This window comes from Nipponia nippon, unplaced genomic scaffold (genome assembly GCF_047370975.1).
Source record: "Nipponia nippon isolate SJK-2023a ecotype South Korea unplaced genomic scaffold, ASM4737097v1 scaffold_11, whole genome shotgun sequence".
NCBI lineage: Eukaryota > Metazoa > Chordata > Aves > Pelecaniformes > Threskiornithidae > Nipponia > Nipponia nippon.
The window spans coordinates 1,445,324-1,473,152 of NW_028262302.1; the positions used below are offsets into that span (position 1 = coordinate 1,445,324).

General features: G+C 34.8%; 1 protein-coding gene across 5 annotated transcripts in view; it reads right to left on the reverse strand.

The window, feature by feature from the left end:
• Positions 1-295: 295 nt before the first annotated feature.
• Positions 296-27,829, reverse strand: part of STRN3 (striatin 3) — a 65,113-nt gene continuing 37,579 nt past the window's right edge. For 3 of the 5 annotated variants that reach the window (XM_087747119.1, XM_087747120.1, XM_087747118.1), the window contains 10 exons: positions 21,640-21,780; positions 15,809-15,942; positions 9,351-9,526; positions 9,172-9,219; positions 6,706-6,827; positions 4,890-5,057; positions 4,486-4,626; positions 3,011-3,118; positions 2,116-2,202; positions 296-1,999 (listed from right to left, as the gene is read on the reverse strand). In XM_087747119.1, coding sequence (XP_087603245.1) covers positions 1,830-1,999; positions 2,116-2,202; positions 3,011-3,118; positions 4,486-4,626; positions 4,890-5,057; positions 6,706-6,827; positions 9,172-9,219; positions 9,351-9,526; positions 15,809-15,942; positions 21,640-21,780 — 1,295 coding nt within the window. In that variant the 3' untranslated portion in view covers positions 296-1,829. The remainder of the gene's footprint in view (positions 2,000-2,115; positions 2,203-3,010; positions 3,119-4,485; positions 4,627-4,889; positions 5,058-6,705; positions 6,828-9,171; positions 9,220-9,350; positions 9,527-15,808; positions 15,943-21,639; positions 21,781-27,829) is intronic. The other 2 variants (XM_087747122.1, XM_087747121.1) reach the window with 1 other exon arrangement.

The following is a 27,829-nucleotide window of genomic DNA, read 5'->3' on the forward strand; positions in this document are numbered from 1 at the left end:
AGTGAAAAACGGTGTAATTATTATAAAGGTTCTAAGAATACAACAGCAATTTTGAATTTGTTCTTGTAAAAATCTTTAAAAATATTGTGGAAACATGTTCTTATATGTGGGTACTGCTGCTTGAAACTGAACAGTTGGTTGACATCCAGACAACTATTACAATTTTCCAGAAGCAAAGCAGCTTATAAGCATAATAAACAAATGGTCATTTTGCTAAAATTTAGACCTAATTTAGTAATTTGTAGAATGACACTTTCAAACTGTGCAACACAAAATAATGTAGCCAACAGTAACATACAGGTACACCATTTAATATTTATTATATGCATTTTATATACATTATTTTTCAACAGCTGTACTTTTGCTATGTGGTACAATCTTAAAAATTTGCTGATTCATAGTTTGTAAAACAGAAACCTTACAAAACTCATCAAAACTCGCAAACTGATCAGAAAAGTTTTGTGGAAGACTAGAAAAAATACTTTATTGTATTAATCATGCATTACACAAACAAAAATCTTTAGTTACACCATAAACTGAAGCACATCTGAAAATAAAATAAAAGCAGGGAATAACTAGTCAAAACACAGCAGATTTATGAATCTTGAATCAACTACTTTTGTATTCTATTTGAAACGCAAATAAAAATATTTTTCACTCCAAAAGTTCTGAAACAAGATTGGTTTTTGGAATCAACTCCACTCCAGGTACTCAATCAGAGGAAAAAGAAATTCTTAGTTTGCAACTTTAGAATTATCAAATGTCCCATTTTCTCATCTATTTTAGAACGTTCAAAGAGTGCCATAATAGATATACAGGGCCCTTTAACACACTACATAAAAGGATATAAAGACCAACAAAAAGTGAAATAAATAACAATAGGCCATTAGCAAGATGGGTAATCCTTGATAAATAAACTCGTAAATACAGTAAGATGTACAAAATATCACATAGTGATAGGATGCCAAGATTAATTTTTTTTTTTTTTTTTAAGAGTTCATTTGGGAGTGTTAACCCCTCTGTGTTTCATTTGAACACATTTTACAGTCCTTTATTTATGAAGACAGTTATGCGATGATGATGAATTAGCATCCTTATGCAAGGACTTAGCTGAGCTGTATTAGGCAAAAGAAGGGAAGAGTGTGGTTACACGGCAGCGGGTCAGTGAGATCTCTGTGTTTTAGGGTTCTATAATGCAGAAAAACATTATCAATACAATCTTGAGCACTGTTGTGACAGGCTAAATATATAAAAAGACTTATAAAAACTAGAATTTTATCCAAACATTTTGTGCAACTAATGCTAAAATATTTTAAGTTAAATTTCCTTTTCTTTAAAGCAAAATAAAAGTTTAAAAGGGGAATCTGTGGCATTCAACTGATAAACAGAAGATTACTAAGAGATGAAAAGAAAGCTACTCTTGGAGCTCACTTCCCCCCACAAGAGCACCACATTCCTAACCCTAAGGCAGCACACAGAGTCCAAAATAAAAGTCTTTTGTAAGATCAGACTCCACGTTTGCTTAAAGACACCTAAAGAACAGACATACGCTCAGTTCATATCCAGTCAAGGCTACAAATACTGGTTTTCTTTTTTGTATTTCTCCCCACCCACCCCCAAATACAGTAATTACAGTTAAATGAATGAGCCTGACATTGTTCAAGATGTGGTGACTTTTCACCAACCTATACCTGCCCCACATAAGAGCCTTCACCCAGGCAGATCAGATGTAGTGTCTTATTGGTAACCTTATCATTGATGGCAGTGACGCATTCCCTCTTTTTTGTCCAAACAGACCTGCTGTTATGAGGCAGGTTTGTTCTGCTATGTCACACAAATACTTTGGCAAGGGCATCAGCTCCTGCACTGGCAATATATGCTTTTGACGGATGAAATGCTACATCATAAATTGATTCATCCAGCTTTTTCCTATGAGCTGTTATTTCTTGCACACATGTTTTGCTGTCCAAATTCCATAACCTAATGGAACAATCATGGCCTGTTCAGGGGGAAAAAAAAAAAAGAAAAAAAAAGACAAAGTTAGATTTGTCACATACTTAAGTGCATCACAAATGCAAAATTTATAGAGCATACAGAAAATGAAAAAACCCTTACTTCCAGACATTAAATAGATTCCATTAGGATCTACAGCTAGACTTGTGACAGCATCCAAGTGAGCAACCATAGAATGGATCATTTTACCTAGAAGCAAAATAAACAGTGAATTTCCTGTGAAGTATTGTTTCTTTTAAAAATAACATTCCCATTAAATGCAATATAGTGTAACATGATTATTTAGATTCCAATAATATCTGAATGATATAATTGTATTAGAAATTTTTAAGTTTCAACTGCAGACTCTTGTATAAGCATAAGGGTAAGTGACACACAACTCTCAAAAAGGCATTCCCATTATAAGCACTCTTTTTATCCACCTGGCACCTTTACTGGTAGCAATGACAATGAAGACCAATCCTAAAATGACTGGATGAGAACCTCAATTTTTAGTCCCTTAAATGTCCTAACACCTGCCCTAGTAGAACAACGTGTTGACGAAGCTTTGTAAGAAGAGACTCACTGAGTCATACCATGACTCAGCTTACGCTGAATTTTTTTTTCTTCCAATTTTGGTAGGATAACATGCAGGAAGTGACTGATAATTTGATGAATAGGAAATTTATGTTTGTTCTTACAATTATTCCAACCTTTTTGTCATGACAGACTGTGCAGTTTTTCCCTATAACCCTTCTTTCCCTTCTTTTTCCCAGATCCTTTTCTGTTTTATAAACTTGATTAGCAGCTTAAGTATAACACAGGATTCCATTACTACCATGACTTTAGGGTTATTTCCCGCCCTAATAGGTACTAAGCAATGTTCTTTACTACTGAGAGTTGAAAAACATAACTGATATATGTTTGGAGTTAAAAGCATGGAAATCATGAAGGTATGTCCATCCAGATTTACCTTAAACATATTCATACATACAAGTTAGGTTCTCTTTGTCCTTACCCGTTTTGTTGTCAAAAAATTTGATGTGTCTATCTTCATGTGCTGTAATAGTTACAGGAAGTGTGGGATGACTTACTACCTTGTTAATATGATTATTTGATTGTACACCTGAAAATAAAATAAAAAAAATTCACCCGCCTTAAAGAAAGGATTAAAAAGTTAAAATGAGAATACTTCAGCATTACACTTTAGCTTACTACATTAACTAATATTATACAAATAACATTTTAGGCAAAGCATCAATGAATCTCCTAAGAAATAAATAACTTCCTGCTTTACAGGATGGGGCTAAGCCGGGTATACTCTAGCCAAGGTACTGTAAGGGTAAAGCTGTACAAGTGGTTTATACACATGAAAAATTCTTGAGCGAGCTAGCAAACAGACCAAGCAAGTACTGCAGGGCAGCACTAGCCAAGTAGAAACAAACTCTGGTATCTATATGTTTAGCAGACACCTCTTATACCTCCACATCAAAGAATATATAGAGTCCGAATAACTGAAGTCAACCTATCAGATTCTGTCAGATATATTTATGTCTTATTTCAACTTCAAGAAACAATGAATGGTTTAGAATCTCTTTAGAAGCTTTTAGAATACTCTTTAAAAAACATTTTCTTATCTTGATATGCCAGTGTTTTAAGGCTTGTTCCCTTAATTTCTGTGCTTAATTTTTGTTGATTCCATTTAAGATTCTCTCTTCAAACTAGAAAAGGTATTTGTCCAATTTGTGATGTTCTTTCTCACTGTCAATGCCAGTTTTTGCACAAGCTACCTAGAATACAGCTTTTACACAGTTTTGTAACCTTTGTTAAAGTCTTTATATAAGCTACATAATACTGTACTTACTAAGTAAAGTGGACTACTTAGAGGGGAGAAGCAAATTCTCCCCTTGCATGATTCTTTTAGATCTCATTTCAAAGGAAGGAGTGACCAGAAACTGGAGGGTTTCCTTAGGGAACACCTTCATAGGTTCAAGAAAAGAAGGCTACTCTATCTAGAGTTTCATCAGATCCATACAATTCTTAAAGAGCTACATCTAGCACCTTATTTGGAGAAACAGTATTTCCAATATTAGAAGTTCCACAGGAGAGAGTGTTTAATCACAACCCCTGCAGACTTCTACACTGAACTAATATTCTGCTTAATTCACTTATTTACTTATATTAATATCCTCCATATCAAGGCTATAATGAAAACTGTGTTTTAATATGCAATTCAGACAACTGAATCTTAAGAAACCTTAGCTTAGAGAACCAAAACTGTTGCTTTCACTATCTCTAACTGCTTTCAAATCCTGCTAATCCACAATCTTTTCCATTGTGTCTGTTCCAGGCATCTTTAAGCATCTAACCAACTTTCAAATTGCATGATGCAGGAGGGGTGCAAAACTTTTTCATTTAATTCACCATATAATAAAACTTGGATAAAGGGACCTCATCCAAGATGGATATTTAATACAGAAGAGCTTTACTTACCAGATTCTATTTGTGATGAAAGCATGACCACTGACTGGGATGTTTCTAAATCATAGATGACTGTGCTGCCAGTGTTGAAAGATGCCACCATATGAGCAGGGTCACAACCTATAAAGTCAACTGATGTAGGTATTCCATGCTCTAGAAAGAGAAACAATTGTCTTTAGAAAGAATGAAACACTTAAAATTCTTGACAGTTTAAACATTTAGTTTGTTTTATTCTCATACTTTAAAGAAGAAATTCACTCCCTTCTTTAGACTAATGCTACAGAACCAGGATTACTTAATTAAAAGAACTTTTTCCCTTTAGTCCCATTACTTAGTTTTGATAAATGGATATAACGAGCCTGGACGCATTATCAGCTGCCTCATAACAGATTTTCAAAACCACTGCAAAAACTTACCTTTCTCTCCATTGTAAGTGCAAATACAGGGCATTTTTTCTGGTGGGTTCCATAATCTAATAGTGCCATCTGCTGAACAAGATAGTAAGTGATTCTTTACACCACTGTAAGCAAGACCCCAGACTGCATCTGTATGAGCAATTAATGTGCCAGCTAGAACGTTTGGCTCTGGAAAAAAAAAGAAGTTCAGAAATGAAACCTTTTCAGTGAAGAAACATTAAGTAAGTATTTCTTGTACTTCAATATAAATTAAATGCCACATAAAACTGTCCTATATCCCCCCCAGTCCTTCCTGTTTAAGCAACAGCTAGAACATGACGCAGGAGGTCATTTTGCACAACCACTGCCAGCTTTCTCAAAAAAACCCAAAACAAACACCAAAACAAACAAACAAACAAAAAGCCCCACCAAAGCAAACCAACCAGCCACCAAAACCCCAAAACTATGTCCTTTTTTCCAGAATGATACACGCTTGTTACCACCTTCTCACTGAGGCACTTGTTTCTTCCCTCCAAATTCATCATCTTAAAAATGCTTGGTCACAGCCCTTCCTCTGTACAAGGTGCAAAAACACCTATCAAAATTGGCTTTCCACTTAAATGCTGATGCCTCATGCTGTTTTTACTCTGCATACTCTGACACAGGGGCATGCTCTAAAACTCTCAGGCACCCTAATAAAATGAGATTATTTCTGTTGTGGAACAGGTAAACACATTCTTATTTTCCTCTCCCTGATACTTTATAGTTGTCTTTTATAGAGGGGTTGGGTTTTTAATCTACCAGGCTTTGAGTAGAGAAGTGACAGAAAAAGATAAATGGAAAGGAATAAAGCCAGATAAATCACTAAAATTTAGTTTTGCAGGAAATTAAAAACAAGTTGGTCTTACAACCCAAACCCCTGCTAACAAGCTTTAGGGAGGAAAAACATGCTATTAGAGCGCTCTCTTTTAAAAATAACTTCGTCAGTTGAGTAGAGAGAGTTCTGTCTGAGGCGCATGAAAATTATACCAACAATCCTACCTGCATGAACAAATCAGACCATTTTTAGTAATTAGACTATACTGAGTAAATTTTTAGCAGAAAGGCACAATTTGAGCTATATATTGGTTTTAAGGGACAAGGTGTAGTGGTCTTCCTAAATCAGTGCAAGACAACACTGCTTCCTAAGCCTCCCCATCTCACTGTCACAGATTATGCAGCCTGAGTGTTGTATTAGCTCACTCATCATACTGACACAAGGGAGAGAGGAAGAAATCTTGCCTGTGTCCCATTCAAACTTCAGTCAACCATGGAACTGCACCCTTAGAATTACACTAAACACAACATGCTGATCACCATCAATGGCAGGAGAGTGATGCGCAATTTTCCAAGCAGTTACCAGCTCTTTAATTTTAGAGACATCAGTTATGTGAACTGAGATGCAAATCAGAAACATGGAACTTTTAGAATTTGAGTACACTTATCCTAGTTTTCTGAGAATTTCTTATCAGAAGAAATAAAAAATCATTCAAAAATTTGGGATTTTGGTTCAAAGTAGTAAGCATACTTAAAAAAAAAATAAGAGTTACGATTAAATTTTTCTTCTTTTCTCAGAAATTGCCAGTCTTCGTATTACAGTTCTATACAAAGTATGTCACCAAAGCAAGTGGGAATAAATAACTAATGTTTACCCCACTCAAAAAGTTGAAAACACACAATTTAGTTGATAAATGGCAGTTACATTTCACGAAAGCTCTAGAAAACAGATTAGCATCAAGCAGAAAATTAATGTTGAAGACAATGGTCATGAGCTGTTTATCTTTTAAACAGTACTTACCATAGGTATCATATGGATCCACGTTAGGGCTAGGCATGTTCCACCACTGGATGGTTGCATCAATACCACCACTGAAACACTGTTCTCCATTGGAACTAATTGCCAATGACAATACAGGTCCACTATTGGGAGACAGAGAAAAAGAAGTTTATTGATACTGCCTACAGGACAGAAGTGAAAATTAGCTACCTATTTTCAAAAAAAAAAAAAAAAAAACCACAACTGGAATGGATTAAGTAGTTAAAAAAAATTCAAGCTCCAAAGACACAATTCTGTTAAAACCTTTTTTAATCTCAACGAGTGATACCAACCTGTATTAAACGATTTGTAACAAATTAACTAAAACTATCCAAATTCAAGCAATTCAAAGAACATCATCTTATTTCTCAGAAGCAACAGTAACTAAACCTACAAACGGTGAGTTTTTACAGTGCATCTATGCCAATCTAATAGCTAGCTGTGCTGAAAGAGGTGGCTGTAGCCCCCCTCTCAACTATTTTCTTATCCTGTTTTAGGAACTGACAGTAACCTATGCCCCAGTAAACTGGTTCAGAAAAATGATCCCAGAAAGAGTGCTTTTTGGCCAAGGTTAGACTTTTACTGGTTTAACTGTTTGCTGTGATATCAGACAAGCACAAGCTGTAGCCCAAAGGAGGCAGCAGGTCTACTCCTTTGGACACACTACTAAGTCAGGTTTAACTGTATTGTAAAAACATATCCCCAAAATTAGATGTCTAGCTCATTTGACGGGCCATGCTCAGGATATAAGGACTTCACTGGTTGTTTAAGTGCAAATGAGCAAACTAGAACTACATATTTGAAGATGGTGAAAAGGAAGACTATTGGTTGAATTCACCTACGTATTTAGCAAAGTGAAGAACGAAGCTGGGCTGAAAGGGAATGTTGCGCAAAGCCTGCCTGAGGGGAAAAATAGTAAAATTACTTTGTTATCAGTCTCATTGAAAGTAGGGATCAGTTCTGTATCAGAACTTCCCCAAACCTTACCTTTTGGTATTCAGTAACAAAAGCCCAAATAATAGCCCAAATTTAAACAGAGCTCTGAAGGAGAATTCCATTGGTCAGAGACCCTCTATCACTCAAAAGAACACTTGTATTTAAACATGAGGACACATTAGTCACCCAGCCCTAGGGAAGAGTGTTTTACACTTTAGCTAGTAAGTGCAAAAATAAGACATAAGGGAAGGAGAAGGATGACAATAGTATGTGTAGTTCTCCTAATACAAACTACAAATATCCTTTTTTGTTGTTGTTTGTTTTTTTTTTTTTTTCCCCCAAGGCCAGCACAGGAAGGGTTATCCACTTCCATGCTTATCAACGAGCTCTTGTGAAGCTTACCTGCTAACTAGGTCGGAGACGGGATCTTTAGTTATATAAGCAAAATACACTCAAACTACTGTGACTGGCAACGGACTGCACATTTTTGTCTTGCCTTCTTATTGGAAGGAAGCAGAATTCGAAATTAGCAACTGAACCTCAGGCAGTAATAAAGCAGTTAATGTGAGCTGAAAAATCACTAGGAGTTTTACAAGTCCCAGCTCAACTTGCAAGTTTTACTAATGTTGTTTAATTCGGGTTAGCTTACTGTGACCATTTGCCACAACAAAGATCCTTCCTTGTTTCAGACTAGTTTGTGCAATCTGCTTTCCCGAGATCTTGGGTTGGACCGCAATCAGAAATGAGAATATTTGTTACAGTGTGTAATGAACCACCATCTGCACACAAAGCAGGCAAACTTGAAATGGGAAAGGAAGAAGCCTGGGCTGACACTGCAAGGGAACTGACTATAGGTAACAGAAGTTTACTCAGGTATTAATCAACTTTTTGATTCATCTCACTGAGTTTCAAGTTCCCCCAGACCTCAGAGGCATATGTATGGATTAATACCCATGCCCTATCTACTACTTTGGCCTATTCTGGCAATGAAATTTTATCTCTTATTCTTGTTCAAGCCCCTAAAAAAATTTAGAACCCTCCTAGTCACTTGCTTCATCTCCTGATTTTTCACTCATTGAATCTGCATTAAATAGGGTTGGGGTTTTTTTTGGTCCTGGTGATTGCATCTGTACTTTTAGTTTTTCAGACCTGTATCTGAAGATCCTAGGTAAGACTAATAAATTCTACCTTATTTACCTTCTTCACAGATTATACATAAAATCCACAGTCCAAGACATGGGCATCACTCAGATGATTTCATTATCGTCTTCTACAATCTCTCCTTTCCATTGCAACTAACCACATTTGCCACTTCCTTTTCTTCTTGTTTTATCATGGACTGTGCAATTCGTGACAGGGACTCAGTATTTACCTCTTTTTACAAAGTATAATGGACCTTGTCTATACAATGTAAAAATAGAATACATTTGTGGCTTTTAAACTGAAGTGTCTTATGGATCCATGAGATAACGACAATACATTTATCAAGCATTAATTATGTCAAACACTTACATGTGGGCCCTAAATGTATAGATGGGTTCTACATCTAAAGAGGCACTCCTGAAAGAGAAAGGAAGAGTTATTATGCTACATGAAATCTCTACTGAAAAACTCTAAAAACATTCAAGAGTTTAATCAATTTCAAAGGCATTTAAAACACAATTGATGTTTTATAAAACCCATATACTTGCTTTTTGGCAGGAACCGTTTTCTGCAAATTCCAAAGTTTTAGAGTATGGTCCTCAGAGGCTGTAACCAGCACAGGCTCTACAGGATGAAAAGCTAATGCCCGCACTCCATCAAAATGACTGCGTAGCGTATACTTAGGGTTCCATGTCTTTCTGAAGGCATCTTTATTAGCTGGCAGCTTAAAAAGAGAAAAGGAAAGGAGTAATTTTATCTTGGGTTTAAAAAATATGTATAACATATCTCCCCCTATTTTAGGAAAACACACTATTTTTGGTTCACCTAATATATGTTCAATCTTAAGTTGCATTTATCTATTGATCCGTTTATATACATCTATAACTCCCTCTCTGGCACGCAACGTAGTCTGCAAGTTTTTCTATTGTAATAGTTTCTTTTGTCCCAGAGTGGAATGGAGTACAATGCTGAATACAGAGACAAGATGCCTTGACTTTCAAAAACTGGTTTTAATCCTTTCGTGCAATGATACTTTAATTCTTCTTCCCTGAAGAAAGATAAAGGCTTTATTGCTTATCATGTTCTCTGCACCCAAGGAAGAGATTACGACTGTAAAAAGCTCATTTATCACTTAAATGCAATAAATATGAGCTTCAGGTCCCTAGTGAGTGATCCTCCTCAGAGGAGTAATTGACTGAGAATGACGGGAAACATACATAATTCTTGAATACTTCTACACCTGAAGGTATGTACACAGAAATAGGTAATTCAAATTTCAATAAACACTTGTCATGATTTTAAACATAACATTACATATAAACATTTTTAAAGTCTCTAATGAGTTTTAAGTATATTCATGAGACAATAATTTAGTTACTTTGTGAAGCAACATATACAAACTTTACGTTTACATATTGTGAATATCCAATTCATACTGTTAACCTATAGACTGTTAGGCTGAAATACAAAAATTACAGCTGCTTAATATTAATTACAGGTAACTCAGAAAAGTTACCAGAAAACCTCAAACTCTTCTACTGATTGCAAGAGACTAATTTAGAGCTTTGAATACAATTTATATTACGTAGAGAGTAGACCCTTAAAAAACTACATCCCACCTGTCCTAAGCCTCCATCATAAGGAGAAATACATGTGCAGGTACTTCTCTCTTCCTCTCAAGTCATCATAAAGGGAGTTTAGAAAACTGACTTTAGTTAGATGACCAAAATTAGCAAACTAAGAATGAATGGAAACTCATCTTGCCCTCTGCCTTACACACTATTCACCATGTAATTGTTAAAGCATGTTTCTCAACTGTAGGCCAGAATCTCTCAGTATCCCAAGATACTTTCAGCAACACTATTAAGAGATTAAAATCTCCCACAGCTAATAAAATCTTAGTACCTTATATCTGTCAGGACTGAAAATAAAAATCAGATCATAATGTAACATACACTGTAATAAGTATTTTTGGACCAAATCTATATCCTGGACTGAATTACCACTACTCACTCAAACTAAATTTGATTCTATCTAATAAAAATAAATAGAAAGGCTCAGACAATAAAACTTACTCTTCTGAGTTACAGATGTACAGACATTTGCTCTTCCCTTATATTAATGCAAATTTCTGGCCTAAGTGCAAAGTATGCCGAATTCAGATCAAACAACAGAATCTTATTATACCAGATATGTAACCTGGATTTTTTTTTATACCATCCAACAAATACATTGCATAACAAAGCATTTTGTTTCCAATCTTCCTACTTCACAGTAGACTGAATGCCACAGTATTTTCATTGAGATTTATTTAGCACTACACTGCATATTATATACAAGCTTCATAAAAAAAATAATCTTTTGTTTCAGGGAACAGAGTGGAATTCTGGAGTTCTGCATTAAACTTGATCGATTTCAGCCCAAACTGTATATTTATTCACCTCCCTGAATCTAAAGTGGATAAGAGAAGGGGAAAAAAAAAAAAAAAAGAAGAAAAAAAACCTGTATTTTTCTAGCAGAGTCCCTTGGTATTTTTAATCCTCATTATGTAATGTATTCATCCATCTGGCTAACTCATGTTGCCTCATGCACCTGTGGTGATCTAGGGCTTAGAGAAATTAAAGCCAAACATTTGAAATAGCAATGGTTAATTTCAGCACATGTTGTTACGTCCCACATCAGACAGAAGACCTTGATCTTTGGGTGCGATGTGCATCCACACCACACATTTCTATTACAGTTGTGAAGAGTCATTCAGGAAAGCCAGGACTGAATACAGTGGTCCTTATTTTTCAAAAAAAGGGAAAAGAATTCATTAAATCTTTTTTGTTAAAATGACTGTTGCAATGGTAATTTCGTTCTCAACAGTTCACAGGAATCTGCTAAAATGCAAGGCACAGAATTTACAATGGAAACCTAGGTACATTTCCTATCTTAAGTATAGTTTTAAAGCCCTAATTTCTTAAAACAGACTTGAACATTTTGGTTCTTTTAGAAGACACTTTTAAAGGTCCCTTCCATTCCAAAGCATTCTATGATTCTACATACAACTTCCTAGAAATCTAGTTATATATAAGCTGTTTTTTTTGTTTACTTCTTTTCCCCCGTCCATGCTTCCAATGAATCCTGACATCCTTACTACAAGAGCAAGAGAACAACTGACACAGCTTTAAAAAGAGATCCTTGCAACCTCGAAGAAAAAAAGAGCTAACCACTAGTCTATTTCCAAAAAAAATACACCTCAGAAAAACACAGTCAAGGACTTGGAAAAGGGATTTGCTGATCACAAACAATAAATGTGAGTTATAAAATGGGCGAGAGGTATAATGGAAAAGAAGTAAAATGTGAAGAGGAGGTGGCTTCAGATAAGCTCATAGGGGCATGAGGTTAAGATGTCCTACAAGTACTGCATTACAGGTACAAGGTAAGACGTGGTCTTACTGCACTGCAGATCCACAGTTATGTGGAAACAACTTCAGAAATTAAGAACTATCAAGAAATTTTTAACCTGAAGGAACATTGTGATGGATAACTAATAGCATCTGAATTTCAGTCTCTTCAGATCCATGACAGGACAAAAGATTCCCTTCTTAAATAAAAATACCAAAAAATCCTTTCCATCTGTGTTATTTGATACTTCAAGTTTATCTTTTCTGACACATGAAGTCAGAAGCCACCATGCATTTTTCAGATATGCTTTAAAAGACAGCAGATATGCTAAGAGCACTAGGAAAGGAGGACTGGAGAGGAAGCAGGGAAACCAAGTGACAATTATGGTCAATCACTTCTCATTCCTATTTGATGAATGATCCAGTAAGAAAGCAAAAACTTCTATCTTTTGTCTCCTGTATCAGACAGATATTAAAGCATGAAATGCTCTCCCCACACACCTCCCAAACCAAGCTGTAATTAAAGTGCCTCTAATGAAGGGTCTCAACGAGAAAATTTTGAAAATCCAACTACCCTGAAGCAATAAGATCATCTACAGGATCACCGACACTTTCAAACCTTCAACAAATTTGTGAGGTACTGCCTTCTGCTGCAAATTCCTTATTAGCTCACGCAGTAGTTCATACTTGCATATTTATCACCTCTGTTCTCTGCTTCAAGTTTCCCAAGAGCAAAGGCAACTCCAAGTTCTATTCTGCATCGCTCTTTGCACAATAAAAACTGTATTGTCAGGACTGTCACAAGTACCACAGATTCTCCTGAAACAGTTATCAGTTGGTGTCAATTGTATTATTCATTGTAATGCTTCCTGAGTTTGTCTTGGCTCACCTGTAAATCTCCTCCTTCTTGGAATAAGCAAAATGGCTACACAGTTTTATGAAGAAGCTGTACTTCACAAAAGAGAATAATAAATTGCAAAGTTGCAACGTTGCAGCCAATCACGACATTTTCCTCAAAACCGATCTGAAAGTTGCTTCTGAAAGTCTCTCACAGGCCATCCTCTACAGACCAACTTCCCCACACTACTAGAGCTCTTGAAGGAGACGTCACAAATTCCTTCTTTTACATCAAAGACATTCTTGCAATCTCTTTATCATAGAAAGAAGTATGGCATATATTTGCCACCGTGGCATCAGAACATATTAATGATTGCATTACTTTGATCTAAGATACTTCTAGCTCAGCATCAGTCTCTGACAGTAGCTAAAAACATCCAAAAATGCCTAAGAAAAAGTACTGAAATAGTGATGCTGCTTCTCACTCTTCTTCCAGACTGCTATCATTTCAGCCCAGGAACTTCTTGTTCCTTCTATGTATATAGTAATTCTCAATGGAGAGCTAATTGGAGAACAACAGTTAACAAGGAGCTATAATAGAGATATAGAGTATTCTGCTACTACTGGAGTTGTACAGATACTGGAATTTATGCTGTTAATTGTGACTGATAATCATTCCCATGACATTAAAAATAGCCAAGAATGGAGCCATGCAAAATACAATATTACAGACCAACCCTAAGGGTCACCATACCAATTAGCCCATGCATTAATTGTCCAGCATACAGGCCGACTTGGGATTTTGGTGGGCAGAGAAAAGAAAGGTGCTTAACAAATATTTTACATTTTTAAAGGGAAAAAAAAAAAATCAGAAAATTCTATGGTTATGAACATGTGCCTTAAGAGCCACATGTTGTCACATTACCTTTATAAATTTAATGAAGGGCAAGTGTGACCCACCAGACCTTGATACTCCAAAGTTCTGAACTCAGGAACAGGACAGACATAGAATGCAATGCAACTGCAAAAACAATTTGTGACCTAATCTCACAACTGTAGCTGCCTCACTGCTGAAAGTATACCATTGAGTTTTTTGATGCCTCACACTTACTGTCAGTAAAATGGGAATAACACTTAAAGAAAATAAAATAATCAACTGACAAGTTCAGAAGCTTGATCTGAGATTCCGAACTGCTTTAAAATAAATATTTTTCCTCATGCAAGCTAGCATTAAACCAAACTTTTCTTAATTCTTTGATGAAGATACAGAGAGAAGCATTTAGAAGTTATTGAACCAAGTAAATAGAGCACTATGTAAAACAAACCCCCAAACTATTCGACTTCATAATTCCCAGAGGAATTTACTACTAGTTAGGAGTAGTAGTTAGGAACATCCAGTTCTAGATGTTTCAAATTTAAGCTGCCTTAAATCATTTACAAGTGAAGCTTTTGAAAAACTTTTCTTTGAAGTCCACGTGTTCACAGATTTCATTGAAACTTAAAAAAAAAGTGATAATCTTCTAAACAGCGGTACATGACCCTCAAGTCAGACACATTTTACATGTAATTACACAAGAGATTTAGCTAGGCAGAAGGCAAAATCCTGAGAAAGTTAAGATGCAAACAGCTGAAGCTGAACTCTGATATTAAGTTATCTGATTTCCCAGAAGTGTTATGTCATTTGAAATGAAACAGACAACCTGAAGATTAATCTTTACTGTGAACAGAACAATCTATTACAAATTTAGAAAGTACTCCAAATATTTAAAAAAGCCCTTTCATTTATTTTTATACACTCCAGTAACAGAAGGATGGATAATTAACGTTGTTTGTCATTCAGGAAATAGAACTATCTAACATAACACCCTGCAATAATGGAGAAATATAGCTCTTACTTCATTACAGCAATTAATAATCCTACCCGTTATAAATAATGAAAGACTACTATGATGAAAAAAAAAAAAAGGTGCGTAGTCACACACAAGTATTTTCAAACCCTGTAAAAAGCTATAAACAATTTCTTTCTTCATTTTGCAGATTCTAAGATTTTAATAAAATCCCTAGTAGTGGTTTCCAGTACAAAAACCATGTATCTAACTTGAAAAGTTACAGAAACACACAGAGAGGTACCCTACCAACAATAATAATAAAAACAACAACAAAAAACAACCCACCACAACTCAAAAACCACAAGACACTTTAAATACAATACAAAACATAAGACTTACCTGAATACTTCCCTAACCAGCCATCAAATGTTAGCAGCCAATGAAAAATTCATATAACGCTATTGGTAGTAACAATGAATAGGAATGCCAGAACACTCCAGATTATAATAAAAATACACTCTAAAAGCTTACATCTGAAATATACTACTATATATATTCTATGCTGTTAACACTACATAAACCCAAAGGGGAGAGCAAAAAATGCATGCCATGTCTTCTCAATACTCCGTATCACTGTATAATTGCCATTTTTGTTCAAACAAATTCATGTTAAGATGTCAATCTGTATTTTATGTCATAACACATTCCCCCAGTGACAAAATCTGAATTAAATTATTTAAGCAGAAAACAAACAAGTCATCTCACTTTATTTTGATTACTCAAATTACTTAGCCCATTCACAAGGTGCTCCCTCCTCCTCCCAAGTAATAGTTTTTGCTCATGAAACCTCTGTTCTCTGCATCTATAATGTTCAGGGTGGGGGAGAGGGGACACAACTATCATTGATTAAATTAAACTGTATAAAGAATTGTAAAATAAAATTGCACTTACATCATAACTATAGTCTGCATCATTTGTTACTGTCAAGTCTGCAAGGTCTCCAAGGCCCAGTACACTTAACAACACATCATCAGAACCCATAATAAATGACTTGCCTCCTCCAGGTGGAAACGTTATTGGCTCAGCTACAAAGAACAAAACAGTTTCTTTAAGTCTCAATGTAATAATTCAAACTGATGAAAAACTGCATTATTCATCACTTAAAAGCAAAGCAGAGTTTAAAACTGAACTTGTGTGTACTACGTACTGCCCCAACTAAAAAAAAAAAAAAAAAGAGCATGACGACACGCACACATGTGCAAACACACACACATATATTACATCAACAATTCTTATATCATGCTTTGTCATTTGATTTCAACTTACTTTACAGAGGTGTTCGATACTACTGACAAGTGACTTGACTGACATTACTTTACATTGCAATATCAAATATACATCCTAGGTCTCCAAATTCTCGGCTAAATATTTCATTCACTACACCATGCTATCTGCCTTCTATCCATTTGCAAATAAGTCTCTGTGCTTTATACTAGTCAAATATCTCTACTTGCATGTGTAAATATTCTCTCAGGCTAAAGGCCTCCTGCAAAACATCTTTCTTCTACTTTGATTTTTTTTCAGATGATTAAAAAAATGAAAACATCTGTTCATGGATCCCCTCTCTTACTTTCTCAGCATGATTTTGGGTTCTAATTTAAAATACACTCAACTGATATTTATCTTAGCTAGCTGTGCCTTCCCCAAATAAAAATTTAACATTTCTGTTAATTATTATTTAGAATGAATACAAATTATATATAACAATTTGTTCTCAATTCAGATCTGAAAAATAAAGTTTCAAACAGTCCCCCATATTCTTTATACTCTTCAACAATTCTGTCTATCTCCTTCTACCCACAAATATCAATTTAGCATTAAGGAATAAAGGCTTAAACAGCATAATACTTTAGCATATTTTAGAATCTGCTTTTACTTATCAGTATTCCCTTCTGTGCAAAAATTGGGACACTTGTTAGGTAGAGTACTTAAACTTTAGCTATGCGTGAACTTTAGCTAAGTGCAAACATTGCAAAATATGTTAAATTGTATTTGACAGCTTTAAAAATTAAACTTGCTTGACTTCTGGATTTCACTGATTTGGCAGAGAGAGTTATGGTCTCACTTTAACACCACCCTTTGTTTCTAATCCTTTCAGAAAAACCTTGAAACTCGGAGAAAATGAAGTTTCCAGATCTGAAAAACATCCATATCCTCTTTTTTGTCTTACAAAAATAGTTCCAAACAAGAGGATTAATAATCAACACATTCCTTTTTTGAACATGCATCTTTATTATTCTGTATCACCACTATCTGAATGGTAACCTAGTTATGTTCCACTCCAGCTGGAGAAAAGCAACTAAGACCAGGTGTAAAGTTATAGATATCTGGCATCGTTGCTATGGTTATGCAAGAGGAGCCAGCCCAGCTAGATCAAAAAATCACTTCTCAAGAATAAAACAAGTTCTAATGCTTGAAAACTACTGCACTATTAAAAAAATGTAATACTAGCACAGGCAACACAACTGTATGTGAGTATCTAAGAATATCATCTATGTAAGAATAAAGACTGCTGTTCCTACAATTGCATAAAAAGAGCAAACAGTATTCTAACTATGCACAATCATCTATTTTTGAAACATCCACAATCCACACAAAGGTCTTGACTCATCAGAATGCTACATTAACAGCCCAAAATATCTTACCATGCCCTTATATGAATAAGCTTTTCATTTCTGTTAATATTTTACTAAAACTCTCAATTTGACAGTCTATTCCAAACCACTCATATTTCAGAAAAAGCCATATTCCTAGAAAACACTTAATTATTTTCCATGTTCCCAGCTATTTCCCTTATTATTGGTTTTTGGGGTTCGGGCTTTTTTCAGGAGGGTGAGGGGGTATCCAGTCATCCATGCTTATTAGATGACATCAGAATTTCTAAGGATTGATTTCTTACTGAAAGTGTCTGAGCTGAGTATAAAAGGAGATACAAACAATACTTTCTATGAAGCAAGAAAGAAAACAACATCACAAAAAATTATCTGGGCGAACCTAAATTTTGAAATCCTCAAATGAATAACGATTAGCCCCTCAATTACTTCAGAGACCAAGTTTTTCCCGGTTCTTTTCTAACAGAAAAAAGAGTGGGGGGGGAAAAAAAAAAAAGATAAAAACTACAAAAGAAACAGAAGGGGTTTTTAGGTTTTTTTTGTTGGTGTTGTCATGGGGGGGGGGGGGGAAGGGCTTTTTCCTTTTCTTTTTCTCTCCTGCAGAAAGACTCCAATACTTTCATTTGGAATTTCCAAAACTGGCTCGCTTCTACTGTCTTGACAAGGTCCCAGCCTCCCAAATACAAGTATCCATTTACAAGTCAAACCTCCCAAGTCATTATAGAACAGAGCTGCTGATCACTGGGGAAAGGAGGCAATATGCTCATTTTAAACTTGAGGACACTTTCCATCCTTATTGTGACACTGTGACTCCTATTAGATCTTTAGGACAGGCCCACAAAGTTTAAATAAGCCCCTGAACTTGTCATACTAATTGTTTGTGAAATTAATGTCATCTGTCCTTAACAGATCAACTTCCATATGCTTTTATACTAAAAATGAAGCACTATCACAGAAAAACACTACCACATTAGGAGTCTCTATTATAAATTTATGAAGCTTTATTTGCAGAGGTGAATATCCCTTTATTTAAAGCTTCAAAATTAACGCTATCCAAAATTCAGAAGCATATTTCTCACTACTAAAGTTGCCAATATGTATAACTACATTTTAATTTATTTGCACATATTAAAATAAGATATTCAAAGAAGTTTAAAAAATGGTTGCAAGCTGTTTTTATAAAAAAGGCAGAAAAGTAATACAATGAAAGATGCGTGATGTTATAGTTACTAAAAATAAAGACCCGCAACTCTGAGTATCAAAAACATTGCATCAATAGATATATGTAAATAATAAATTTAAATAAATTTCTCATTGAATGCTTTTCATCTTAAAAAAAAAATCCAAGTACTTTTCTAATACACACAGTACAATATTATCCTCATAGCATAATATATATGTTTAACTGAGTTTGCAATCAATAAATACCAAGTAAAAATGTAAGTGAGAGTACAAGTTTCTTTGTAGGTGAAACTAGGTGAAAAAATGCAAGTATTAAATATTTGCTTGGCCAATCCTAACCAGCACTTCTTACCCTCAAGTTCTTGACATCATACATAATTAAGTCAAAATCAAGAAGTAATATTTGTACAAACTGCTTTAATGTCTAGTCGAATCTATACGTTCATATATGCTGCTGTTGTCTACTATAGGACAGGGACATCTTAATCTTGTTTTACAGAAAGTTAATACATGGTACACCAAAAGCAGCAGTTAATGCCTGAGCAATTAGCTGTTAATGCTATTTTTTTGTCAATCTATAGATTGACACCCCCACAACCTATAGATATTAAAAAAGAAAAAGGACATGTGAAAATAATAATTCTCTGTACAATACATTGGATGGAGAATGATGCTGCAGTTGATTCTGTTCCTGAAAGTCATGCAACACAGTGAAATGGAAACCCCTCTTTCTTCTGGCCAAAACTAATAAGTGTAATTACAGCATAACAATTTTCTCATTATATTTAACCAGGCACTTGAGAGTTGAAAAAAAAAACCTAACAAACCAAAAAACCACACCTTTAGAGGTATAAAAGATATACTCCCAGCCAATTAGAACCATAGTTTACTTTCCTCCCTGAACCCCCCCCTTCTCCCCTCAAGAAAGAAAAAGAAAAAAAGTGAGCTTAATAACACTTTGTTCTCTATACGAAAACAAAATTATCAACCACTATCTCAGAACTGTAACATTTCAGAGTGTAGCACAAACCTTACATATAGTCACAAGAACATTATGGCTTGGTAACATTCATCAGCATAGGCTAGTGCGTCCCAGCAAGAAAGCCTAAGGTTGTCTGCAAAAAACTTAGCTTTTAAAACAGTGTTGAATAAATAATTGAGTAAAATCTGCATTTTATGATAATGAAGTCTTTGGCCTTGTTAACAAAAGACAGACCTAGAAGGAATTCAAAAGACAACACTAAGCTTGTTTGCTTGCAGCTTTGCACCATACGGTACAGACAAAAACTTGAAAAGCCACATAGTATTCAGGATAGAATTTCTGATCAAACCGCAAAAGTTACACTCTAATATTCAAGTTTAAAAGTTACGCAGAAACCAGAATTAAAACGTATGATGGTAGAGATATTCATACTACTACTTTTAACGAATAAACCCCAAACTACACTGATAAGCTGGAAACATGAGTACGTTAAATAGCATGAAAATATAGTCCTGAAGGCACAGTTTATTCAAAAATAGTGTGGACAACCTTTATTTGAAGTGTAGCACAGCATTTGTGCTACAGGAACCAGGCAATAAACCTCAGTCCCTATCAAATTCAAATTTAGCATCTATTTCTTCAGCAAGATTGTTTTATCCAATGTTATTTTAGATGTAAAGTCTCTAAAAGAGTCAACAGCTGTATGGCTCGTCCTTAACAATGAACATCTGTGTTCCTTTACACAACATGTATGGCCTAAGAAAAATAGCCTAAGACAGGCTGAGGAAACTGTAACTGTAGGGTCACATGCCCTTAATACCTTAACAAGGCAACCTAAAGCATGTAAACACTAAACCTAAATACGACCTAAATGTACATCCACAAGTTTTAGCAAGTGGAACTTCACCAGTACGTTTTTCAATTGCATTCCACAGTTAAATTTGATACTGGTTCATCTTTAAGTCGTAAATAAAAAAAAAAAAAAAGATGAAAAGGAAGGCAGTAAAAGACAAGGTGGTAAGACAAACACTTTTGTAAAATGACAGTTTGGGAGAGCAACAAAACCACCTCCCTGCAAAACTTCTATTTTTCTGCTTGCCTGGTGACAGGCATTTGTGGGGGCAGGAGTGAAGGAAGAACAGGAGAACCAACGGATTATCAGGATCGGTAACAACACAAATTCTTTCCACTTCTGGTATAGCTGACACCATGCCAGGGCTTATGGGTCAAAGATCATCATAAAGGAGCCAAATCTGAATCCAGCTAAGTATTTTGAATGAATATGTTTTGAGTACAGGACAGAATTTACATGACGGTATTCTAATCTCAAAGTTAATACAAGGAAAACCATTCCTTTAAAACAAAAATTTAAAGCTGAATACAAGATTTCGGACTATTTAAATAATAGTTTGCCACTAACTTCCATTGCCTAAGATAATCCTGAAATTGAGACCAATACTTTGTAAAGAAATAAATAGTGTCTTTGTACACTTCTGTATATAGACCAAGAGAATTTTAAAAAAGAGAACATTAAACTTGAGGAAAAGAGACAAATGAGTCTCGTAACTTAAAAAAGCAGTTTTAAATTTCACTTTAAAATGCAAACTGTATCAAATGTTAATACTCACCTTTTTTCTCCTCAATCAATAACACCCTATTTTGCTAACGGGGGAGTCTGCAAACAGGGATTTAATAAGTGAATAGTTTCAGAACACACTGCTGTACATTAAGTTGTTTAAAAATACTTATGAAACAATCGTGAGTTACAAGAAGCCACAGAAACTCAAGCCATATTCTCATAAAACCATTTGGGAAGAATTGCAAATAACATAATAATGTGGCAATTTGCAATTGCATTGAGCTTTATAGAGGGGACAGAAAATTACAGCGTGTGCTTTCTAAAAAGAAATCTCCTGAAATATAATAAGTAGCTGAATTTTTTGTACCTTCCTCTGCTCTTGCACCTTCATGATCAGTCATTCTAGAAGAGGGTGACCTAGATTGATTAATGATTCCTGAAGGGATGTGGGGTATCTCATCATCGCCCAGATCAGCTATCATGTCGTGAAGTTTTGTCCTGTTGACTCCTGTAAATTAACGTCAGCAGCAAAGATTCATTTGATTGCTACCGCTTGACTTGACTGAAGTCTAAAAAGCCATTAAACTAATTAAACAAGAATAATTACTGATGGGACCTCCTTAAAATAAATACAATGCTTTGCTTTCATCTTTGTATATTAATAAAATTGATCTTTTGGAAATCAAAAGGAGGAGTTAATACATCAAATCTGAAAACTACATGCAAACAGTTTTAATTCACTAAATCAAAATGTAACTCCTTTGTGTTCTGCAGATCTATTCTACAATTTCCTGTGGGAGAGAAAAAAAATCATCTTACAGCCCTACTGAGAAGTCAAGCCAAATATTAAAAGACCATTAACTATTAAACAAAATACATATGAATTAAACATTTGCTAATAATATTACACAACTTTAACTATACTAAACAATTTAACACTGAAAAACAGAGTGCAAATAAAAAATAAGCTTAAAAATGAGGGAAAAAGTACAGACAACTCATAATGGGGGTGCAACGAACAATTAACTTTCCCTGCTTTTGAATGGTATTTGAATTGTATAAAGTGTTTATTAAACACAAGAGCAAGAACGCTTCCACCACTGTATGAAACTTCAGAGGTATATTACCCTTATTATAAAAGCATGCCTCCAGAAACAAAGCATGCTGAAGTATATGTGCATTAAATTCATGATGTAGACACTAGCAAACAAGAATAGTATAATTTTTTTTAAAATTAATAAATTCATTCCTGCTTCCACCTTACAGCTTGCACGTCAAAAAGTCAAGCTTCAATCATAAAGTGAAATTTCAGTGGCAGAATCTCTTTAAAGAAAGCAATCCACAATGATGCAAGACATAACCAGCTTTTAACTGATAAAGGAGTCCTTCCTGGGACTTCAGGCAGCTATATTGTAGAATATTTAAAATAAAAAACCCAGCACCCTGCCCTCAAAAACTATGCTTTAAAACTTGCTAAAATATAAGTGTTTAAAATCTTTAAAAGGACATATTAGAACTTAAATAATTTGCAAATGTGTCCATTTTTTAGTAAAGTAAGCATTAGGAAATAATTTCTTATACTCTGAGGTGACACGTACCACTCATTAAAAGGAAACTGAAACTAAAACAAAGCCTTCATTCTCAAAAAAGTAAAAGGTGAATACTGTAATTACAAATGACTTATCAAAAAACAGAACTGTTCATTTAAACTGTTAAACACTAAATCATACTCTTTCAAGTAACATCTGATCATTTCAATTTTTAGATCTCAGTGACAAAAAATGGTTAAAATTGATGTGTTAAAAAATAAACATCCATCAATAATTGAATTCTGTGGAGATAATGGAGAATTCTCTGGAGAGAAGGATGACAATGAAAAACATTACTGGAAGTCAAATCATAGCAAAAGTATACCATCCATACCCCACGAGGGTTGCTATATAACTATTCTCATTAATACCTGCAAAACATTTTCATTTTACCAAATAATATAGAACACCCTAGGTTCTGGGGGGGTGTGGGGGAGTGGGTTTGTGCTTCCGACATTTTTCTTTCTTTCTTTTATGGAACACTTCATATTCCAATTAAATCTAGGAAGGCTGCTACCCAGAAGTTGTTTGAGAATAAAAATGGCTTCCAAAAGTCTCCCGTATGCAACAGAACAGATTTCTTGAGTGGTTAAGTTTCATTTCACTCTCATGTAGAAGTGAGTCTAGAAACCTGTCATCTCAGCTAATGAAGTGAGTGTAAAATAATAAGTGAGGAATGTCTCTTCTGCACCAACACTTTTTTTCTAATAGCCGCTAGTCTGATAGGATTTCATTTCAAAGGTACAATACTTAATTGCAGTCAGCAGATGAGATTTCACACAAAAAAAGTCATTCTTAAAATGACCAGGTCTCTAGACCACACAGCTTGCTTTGGTCTTTATTCCAGCTGGCTGTCAGCCAGCCACCCACGGTGACCAGCAGCAGATACATTCTTGAAGATATTATAGAGCAATCAATAAATGACATGATAAAAGTCATGACTGGTACCCTGAACTGTCTGCTTTAATATACCCTTTGCTCTCCAGAAGAAAACCCATTTGTCTTCTCCATATTGATATACATGAACTGCTCAACATATGGATGGAAAATGCCAAAAACAGCTTATAAACTTATTCACATCCAAACTGAAAGCATTTTTTGGAGGTGCTTTCATACTAAACATATGCGCATGGGAAGTTTGTCTCAGAGCACACTCAGAAGTAACTAGAAGTAGTCCCCCTGCTCTGCCACCTTGAACCAGCCAGTCATTTAGTATGTCACTGATTAGGGGACTGTCAGCCTTGTCTTTTAATGTTTTTCAGTATGTTTAGTCACTTCTTGTCCTTCAGGCATAACCTCAGAACAGCCCTCAGTCCATCATACAATACAGAGAGAAACTTCTTTCTCAAGTTTACAAAAGAGCAGCTGCTGTTCCCAACCACTTCTCTGTACTTCATGCTGAAAAATGTCAACGTTCTGTGCCACCAACCCAGAAGACTCTGCAGATTTCTGCTTTCAAATAACTGCAAGTGTACCTTCATGTAATTGTTAAAAAAATCTCTTTGTAACTTATAAAATACTTTAAGGATAAGAATGTGCTGTCTCTGCACAAGCAGCTATGTTCAAGGCACAAACTGGATGACTGTGTTTTATTCTCAAGAAAAGACTAGACCAAAAAAACCCCAAATAAATCAGTAAACATGAACCTGTTATGAACAAAAGCAGAACACCTACAATCCCATTTCAGTGAATCCTCCTTCAGAGATCAAAAGTGAAAAAGGTATTTGAATATTCAGTGCTGAAAAGTTGTAGTCTGAGAAGCCATAAGCAGATTTCTATTAACTCCAAGATGTAACAGCCCAAGTCCGAATATAACACAGGGTTCCTTCTGCATCAACAGGTAATGCTAATGAAGATGGTAAAATCCAAATCTGTTTTCATGCCTATCAACTATTACACTGTACTCCCAGAAATCAAGGCTAGTAAAGTGATTGGGACAGATACTCTTTCATAAATACAGAACAATTAGACTGAGGGAAAAGAGGAAGAAAGTCAAAGATGAGAAGTGTTTCAAGGAAACTAAGGAAAACCAGTAAAATGATCTTCATTTTAACAGTGATGTTAAACACATACAGTTTAAGATGTGAAAACTACTTTTAAAATTGCTGAGAACACATTACTCTGACCTGATAGTATGAGATATGCATCATCTCCACTATTATGTTCTGAAAATGTGACAGACTATATCTGAAAAACAGTCATCCCCTGATTTACCTGCCAAAACTGATCTTATCAAACTTGGGCAAGAAACTGGCCTTAAATTCAGCATATTATTGTAAAAGGTAAGCCTGGTTTTGTAGAAATCAAGCCTAAATCCTTATCTATTTATCACAATGAAGTCCAGAATAGGTTGTGGTTGATTTATTATTTTTTTAAATATAAGAACTCTTCAATAAACAGGCTTTGGGTTATTTTACTGCTGATATTATAAAGGCATTTAAAGTGTGCGGTGGCTTTTTGTTTGATGGGATTTTTTTTTTCCTTAAAGAACGTTTCATAAGAAAGTAGTATTTCCACATAACATGGTGACTATTGTGACAGAAAAAAAAAGATAAAAGAGTAAGTATTACATTATGAAAACATATGTGCTGACAGAAGATGACCTAAATAAAGGTGTTCCACCCAAAAGAAAACATATGAATGCAGACTACAGAAGTAAAATAGAATCAAATCTACTTCTGTTTACTTATTTATCTCTACATTTGGAATGAAAGTTACCATACCTGGGCCAGGGCTATGAAGACCCTGTTATGAAGACAACAGTCTAAATGCAGGTTATGGTAGTTACCAGATGCACATCCTACAAAAGAACCCGTTAGAATGTCTGCCCTATTATGCTGTCCTCAAAGTACTGCAAGAGGTGATAGTCAATGAATGTTTATTTGATCTTTATGATAACATATATACTGCCATGCAGATAAAGTCTGATGTTGCTCGAAATAAATTCTGACAAAATAAAGTCTGACAATACACTGAGAAGCAAAGTAAGAGATGAATATTCAGAATGAAGTTCATTAATGATCAGACATAAGAAGGAGGAATAAAGGCAGCCTTTGACACTATTTTCAGTCTCAGAATGTTAAAAAAGCTGAGGAAAAAAGTCTACGAATCAAAAACAGAATTTAAACAAACCTGTCCACCCTTAAATGCATATTTTTACTGTGCGTGGAGTTCTCTCATTCAATTAGCGCAGTGATTTAGAGGCCAATTTTTAATCAGAAACTACTACCACGAACATGACGCAAGTGCAGAATCCCACAAACCACCTTATGAGACTATCTATATGAGCTTGGGGTTTCCCAAAGGAGAATTTAAACTTAAAATCCAAAAGTCTAAACAGTGACTTACATGACCTCACAGCACTGTGACACACAATTGTCTCTTAAATATTCTCTTCTGTGAACATAAGCAGGTTTCAAAATTACTTTAGATGAAGAAAATAATCCTTTAAGTTTTCATAGTGGAGCACACATTGTCAAAAGACTATATACGTCAAATAATAATAGATGGCGAACATGTCACACCATTCATGGTACAAAACTTAACCTTATACCATTTGCAGCAACTGCAGGAAAGCGAATAGGAAGGAAAGTTTTGAGAATAATGTTGCGAAGTTAAACTTTGCAACTGGACTTCTCATATAGAATAATTACGATTTATTTTAAATGATGGTCACAATCAATTTAATCAGCAATGTAGACCGTTAAAATGCCAGTTTTTAACAAAGTAGATATTTTTGATGGCTGAGAATTATGCTCCTCTTCAAGACATTTTAAGATTTACAGATGGAAAACCTGAAAGATGAACGAAGCACGAAGTGCAGGAAAGAGAAACCCTTTCTAGACAAGCCAAAATAATGCCAGTAAAACAAATTTGGAATTTATAACCCTAGAATAACACTACTTGTCCCTGTTTTACAGCTGCTTACCTTGCACAAGCCAGAAAGTAGAAACTAACCGGTGTGGTGAGTGTGAAAAGATTAGAATTGAAACAAAAGTATGGTTTCAAGAACTTTCTGTATGCAATAACCTAAAGGCACAATTTTTGAGAGATAAATATAAAAATCGCCTGAATAATTACTTAATTTTTGCCCCAGAATTCAAAACATTTGCTGTTAATTTGCAGCCACTGTGCTTCCAAAAGTCTAAAACATTAAGTTTAATAAGAAAATTTCAAATAAAATAAGTCTGTTTTAGTATAAAAAGGAAGTTTCTAATCCTACAAAACACTTCATGTGAATTTGGTGTCAACTGCTGATTTACATATTAAGTGAGGATACCCATTTAGCACCCAGATTACTACTCTAAGTTCTAATCAAACCAAAGACTAGGTAAAAATCTTTACTTCATCAACGATTTTCTATTTGTATGTGTGTGTACATGCGAGTCATGCAAAACTGCTGGAAAAACAATCAACATGCGCTGAATTTTATATTTGTTAGATGTTACAAAGTAAATTCAAATCTTAATAATTACAGAATTCTTAATGAAGTGTAATATTTTAATATCACTTAATTTAGTTAGTACATACTCACACAATTTTTCAAATCGAGGAAAAAAAGTATTTTTTACTAAATGTCACCAGAAACTGTTACAATATACTTTCAAAATAAAAACACTGCAAATCAAGGGGGCTTCTCTACAGCTACATTGATTTAATAACACTTTGTCCACTAAGAGCTTTGTATAGCTGATGACATAAGTTACAAAAGCTTTTTTTACCAGGTACTTCAATATTGAAGTTTGGTTTAACTTACATAGTTCAAATAGGTCAACTGGTCTGAAAACTCTTAAAGAGTAAAGAAAAAAAACAACAAAACCCCCAACCACAACAGTACCATAGTATTATACTTTTAGAAGCAGATAAAGTTTAAATTTTTCAGAAAACTTCTCAAAGTAGGAATATCCTCAAAATGCCAGTTGTTCGTTATTTTTTACACTCACATTTCAAAGCATTTAGCTCTCTTTA